At 40.6% G+C, this 5820-nt stretch overlaps 1 protein-coding gene across 1 annotated transcript in view; it reads left to right on the top strand.

Moving 5' to 3' along the window:
- The window catches only part of LOC110337796 (carboxylesterase 1C-like), a 28961-nt gene that overhangs the window by 15943 nt on the left and 7198 nt on the right, over positions 1-5820 (top strand). The window contains exons 7-10 of the mRNA XM_029532743.1: positions 776-886; positions 3738-3878; positions 4707-4787; positions 5611-5758. Coding sequence (XP_029388603.1) covers positions 776-886; positions 3738-3878; positions 4707-4787; positions 5611-5758 — 481 coding nt within the window. The remainder of the gene's footprint in view (positions 1-775; positions 887-3737; positions 3879-4706; positions 4788-5610; positions 5759-5820) is intronic.

Raw genomic sequence — 5820 nt, 5'->3', positions numbered from 1 at the left:
TATAAATAAGGCTGCTATGAACATAGTGGAGCATGTGTCCTTATTACCAGTTGGAACATCTTCTGGGTATATGCCCAGGAGAGGTATTGCTGGATCTTCTGGTAATACTATGTTCAATTTTCTGAGGAACTGCCAGACTGATTTCCAGAGTGGCTGTACAAGCTGAGCAGTACTTTTCAAACATTCTGATACTGAGACCCTGTAGTGTAGTTCCTCATGTAGTGTTGACTCTCAACCATAAAATTGTGTTTGTTGTCACTTCATCACTGTAATCTTGCTAATGTTGTGAATTGAAATGTAAATAACTGATATGCAGGATGCATTTTCATTTTTACAAATTGGTCCAAAGGTGTCAAAAGCAATAAGTTGAGAAGTGCCAATTTAGACATTTTAGAAACCCTCTATGGCCTTGTGGAATAAGATGTGAGCACAAAACCTGGTGATGCATGACTATAATCCAAATACGCGGGGAAGCAAAAACAGAATGAGAAAATGATGAAAGATTGAGGATATGCTGATCTATGTTGTAAGTCCTGGGGTAGCCAAGGTACTTAGTAAAACCCTATCACTAAAATTCATAATCATCCTCCTCATAAATAAGAATGAATGAAAAAAAAAAACAAGAGGGAATGAGGGGAGAGGTAGAGGGAGTGGAAGAGAGAGAGCAGGAGGATAAGGATGAAGAGGAGAAGACTGAGCTAGAATCTACTGTCAACATCAACATAGATTATACTCATTACTCTTGACCTCTGATGATGCCTGTGATCTTTTTCAGATAATTGCTACTCTTTCCGGGTGTAATGACATCTCATCAGCTGCCATGGTTCAGTGCTTGCGCCAGAAGACAGAGAGTGAGCTCTTGGAGATCACAGTGAGAATGATAAATGTGTGTATCCCTTCTAGATGCCATTATTCTGTGTCCTTGGCCCCCAACTTTATTTCTTTTGTTGTTCTTGCCATGGATTGACTCTAAAGGCACAGTTTCTCAGCTCTTGGAAAGAGTGTCAACCTCCTGACCCCAGCTGAGAATTTTATTTCCTATTATGAAATACCTTAAGTGTCAAAAATTAGTCCAATTATATATTTCACGATGAAGAATTGCATGGAAATCTTTCAAATCTATGAAAGCTTGCTTTTTGAACATTCTTTTAACATTTTAATGAATAAGACATTCCATAGTCTTAAAACCAAAAACTACTATCCTGAATTTCAGGGATATTTAATTAGCAATTTTTCAGGAGAGTGTCACAGTTTCTATTGGTTAATCTAAAAATTACATTATAACACAGTAGTAGACAGCTTCTCTAGGATTTATGAGATATTTCCTCACTTATGTTCCTAGGATAGCCATCTATTTCCTTATATCTTCATCTATCATATGCTGAATCATTCATTCATGCTACCAACCATCCCATTCATTCATACCTTTTCATCAATTTGTAGAGATATATCCATAATTTTTCTTACATTTTCAGTATTTCCCTCCTTCATGAATGATCTAATAAACATGTATCTTTCATTCCTTCAACCATCCAAACAATGGACAATTATTCTCCTAACTGTGAAAAAAAGTCTGTTTGTCAATATATAATACAACACACCAATTGTATTACTTTTTATTTTTTAATTATTTATATTATAATTACATTTCTCTCTTTGCTTTTCTCCCTTCTAATTAAAAGGCACTGAGGAAGGAGCAGGCTTAAGGAAGTCACTAAGGTGGGAGGGGCTGCTTCAGCTCAGAAGGTTGGACTATGAATCAACATAAGACAAGATCAGTGAGCTCTGATTACTGGTCTTTTTTCTTTTTAATGTCTTACTTGTTAATATGTTTATTTGTTATTTTGAGATAGGGTCCTACTCTATAGTCTAGAAATGTGTGATCTGCCTACTTCAGCCTCCCAAATGGCTATATTGCAGGTATGAACCTTAACACTAAGTGCGATGTAGAAATGCACTGTACAAACAGGGGTCTGGGAATGTGCAAGGGGATCGAAGGGAAGACTTTGCACTGCAGGGCTTCGATATCATACCAGGGACTGAGGAGTGGGGTGATGGCAAGTCACTGGAATGCAGGAACTTTTGAAGGAATTTCAGACTGGACTAATTGTTAAGCAGGTTGTGGGGCACGAGATAAACAAAAGAGGGAAAGATGCCTTTGGCTTCCCTGACTCAAAAGGGCAAAGCCTGTGGCCTCAAAATATGCATCCGTATTCCTGAACAGTAGTAACTCTTTCTTGGGTCTCATGGTTGTTATTGCCAGGGTCTTCCTTCAACTCCCAGGTGCTAATACATGCAGGTCCTTACTGTCTATCTTCTGGAGATCTGCCTCTGCTTTGCCTTCTCACTCTCTTTTCTTCTTGAGAATAAAAGACAGACCATGCCATTTCCCTTCTTATAAGCCTGACTTTGCTTACAGGATTAAGTCTCTTCCCTCCATTGAGATAGTACCCTCCCCCAAATAGACCTGACTGCCAGGAAGGTGCCACATATATTTCTGCTCTACTTTCCTTTCTGTGGCTGTGATTAAAACCCTCAGATCTGAAGCAATTTGGTGAAGTAAAGGGTTTATTTGTGTCACACCTCTATGCAATGGTTCATCATTGGGGGGAGACATGAAGCAGAATCTCAAGCAGGCTTGTTCAGCTAAGGAAACAAGTACAGCAGAATCTATGGAGGAAGGGTGACAGCTGCCTCATGGGAAGACACATACTTGGCTAGTTTTCTTATATAGCTTAGGACACGGTTTCCAGGGAATGGTGCTGCCCACAGTGGGCAAACAAAACATTCCTCCACAGATGTGGTCACAAAACAATAAGATTCTGACAATCCCCTAATTGTGAGTCCCTTCTCAGGTGACCCTAGGCTGTTAAAGCTAACTAGGAATATATATCAAAGTATTAGGTCTTATTATGAAACATTTCAAACAATTATTTTTGTTGTTGTTTTCTGCCTGCCCCTTTAATATGTGCAACCTCACTAATCATGATAGAAAAGAACTTGTATCACATGTCTGTCTATCAACAGAAGAATGGGTAATGAAAATGTGTCATGCATACACAATGGAAATATAGTCAAGGGTAAAAAAAAGTGCCATATATTATACATAAAAAATAATTCCACTCTGTACCCCCCTCTCTAACACTCTACCAGAGAAGTCCTCCCAGTCCAGGCCACTGTGACTTTCCTGGGATGAGCTCTGTATGCAGGCTTCTTTCACACTTGATTCAATTCCTTCCTGATGCTTAGAAATGCCCACTCTCTCTTCAGTTGTCTATGGTGTTCTTGCAAAGATAACACACCAGATACCAAAAAGACCAGCTTTGTGTGTCCAGTGTGTCATCTTCCTTCAGAAAGCAGTTCTTCTCGGCAGATTCAGAACATTCTATCTTCACTAATCAGCTTTTACAAGGTGGCAGTAGTTGTACCCAGGTTGTATTTTCTACTATCTCCCTATTGAACAGAATCTGGTGCGTGCTATTGTATTTTCTTTCCATAAATAGAAACAAGGTTCTAGTTTAGGCTCCCTACCAACATTCCCTACCAACATTGCTGTGCTGGTCCTTGCCTCATAGTTCTGACCTTGAAGTCTCCTAAGCTCAGCCATTGTCTTTGGGTTTCTGTGGCTATAGCCACAGGAGTCTTTATGCTTGGCAAGCTCTCAGACCAGCAAAGAGGGGATGTGGCTCAAAGGTAAGCGATGGTATTCATAAGTGCTGCATTCCTGTTTTACCCAGTACAATATCTCCCTGTCCACCGTGATTGATGGAGTGTTGCTGCCAAAGGCACCAGAAGAGATCCTGGCTGAGAAGAGCTTCAACACTGTCCCCTACATAGTGGGCATCAACAAGCAAGAGTTTGGCTGGATCATTCCAACGGTGAGAATGTACAGACCTCTTAGATACGCTCCACAGAGGTTCAGCCATCATGCTCCCTGCTCTGACCAAGGTTTATGCACCCAGATTGCTACCATTCAAAGAGGCTTATATCTTTCTAAAGAAATTTGTTTTGAGATTCCTTGATGAAGCCCCTTCAGTGTTAATTTATATCTGGGCCAGAGAAGGGATTAATAATTGGAAACTTTCTAAAGTAACTACTCAAAGGGGGCTCTTGGCCATGACTGCCCACCACCAAACTCTGCAATGTTGAGCTCTCTCTAGCAGGTATTTTAGGTTTAGCAGGTTTTGGCCTGTGGTGTGATTTCCAATGCTAAAAGACACACTGAAACCAGAGCAGATCTCTGAGAGAAAACATGGGCAGGCTCAACACATTCCCAGAGTTCTGTAGCTCTCATGCAGAAGGACCTCATGGAGCATCACAAACACACAGACAAACATACACAATGTGGAGCATCACAAACACACAGACAAACATACAGAATGCTAGGTCTTCTTTCCCCTGTCACCTGAGTCCGGGTGTGTGTGACCTGAGCATTTGGCCTCCATATGGTACTGGCCTGAATGTTCTGCTGCCTAGAGAAATGTTGTTCCTTCTAGTGGAAGAAACAGTCACGTGACTGTCTTCTCTGTATGGCTTAGCTTTATTCATAGAAGTCCATTAGTATTGCTTGCTGATTTTTTGAGAATCATAAACTCCCTTATATGTTAGCACTATCTCCTAAGCACCTTTACTTCATTTGTTTTTCTGTTTGGTTCTTCTTAATTTACTGGGATTCACCATTATTTTACCATGTGTGTATTTAACAGATGATGGGAAATATACTCGTTGAAGGCAAAATGGATGAGAAAATGGCCAGTCACTTCTTGAGGAGGTTCCAGTCTGAACTTGTAAGAGTCTAGGGAGTCATGGGAATTGGTTGGGAAACAAAAGTCAGTGACTTGCTTTGATCACAGACAAATAAATTCAATGGCTGCAAACAATGATGGTGACTGGGGTACCCCTCCCACTTTTCTACTCCATCTTCTTTGCATTCCAGTGTATCAAACTCAAATTTGTTGTTTACCAATCAAAACTCCCCAAGAGTCCAGGGCAAGTTGCCAGGGCAAAGATTTATTTGGAGAGCTTTATACATAGAAAAGATTGACTACATGACCAAAAAAGACCATCATACATTAGAAGTCTAAGACCAAGTAATTAGGAGGCATATCAGATAAGAAAGCACTGTGACAGTTACAAATTGTAGGTTCCATGCTTTTCTGATGCATGAGCTTCTGTTATCAGTGGATCACTGAACAGATATTCTGGACTCTGTACATCTAAAACAAAAGATTTACCGACTAGCAAATCTCATGAGTCATGTCTTTTTTTTTAAATTCCATTCTCTAGATATAGCCTATTTTATTTGCTAGGCTACAAAAGGCACCTTTCCCTATAGAACAGGGGGGAAATACTGGATATTTATTTCCTCTAGAGATGACAGTTTTCAAGCTGTCAGGTGGTACCAGGCAAAGGGGTCTTTCCCACCACAGACAATGAGAGAACATAATTTTCAGACACCTGACATCCAAATGTTATGACATACAGCATGCGGATCTAGAAAATCTTCCCGTGTATAGCAGGCTGGTACAAAGCCCAGGTGGTCCATGAGCCATGAACTCATCTTCACTGTCTGCAGCTAGGCAGGAGTGGTCCTTTTCTCATCCATTTTAGAACATCTCTGAGAGTATGATTCCAGCAGTCATTGAGAAGTACTTAAGAGGAACAGATGACCCTGTCAAAAAGAGAGACCTTCTCCTGGACATGTTTGGAGACATACTTTTTGGTATCCCGGCTGTGCTCATGTCCCGCAGCCTCAGAGGTGAGTCTTATGTGAATCTTGTGTGTTAAATGGGAGGAAATGGAGTCAATAACCTGTCTCTG

Source organism: Mus pahari, chromosome 20 (genome assembly GCF_900095145.1).
Source record: "Mus pahari chromosome 20, PAHARI_EIJ_v1.1, whole genome shotgun sequence".
Taxonomy (NCBI): domain Eukaryota; kingdom Metazoa; phylum Chordata; class Mammalia; order Rodentia; family Muridae; genus Mus; species Mus pahari.
Note: the sequence above shows the minus strand (reverse complement) of the source record. Positions and strands in the feature narration are given on the sequence as shown.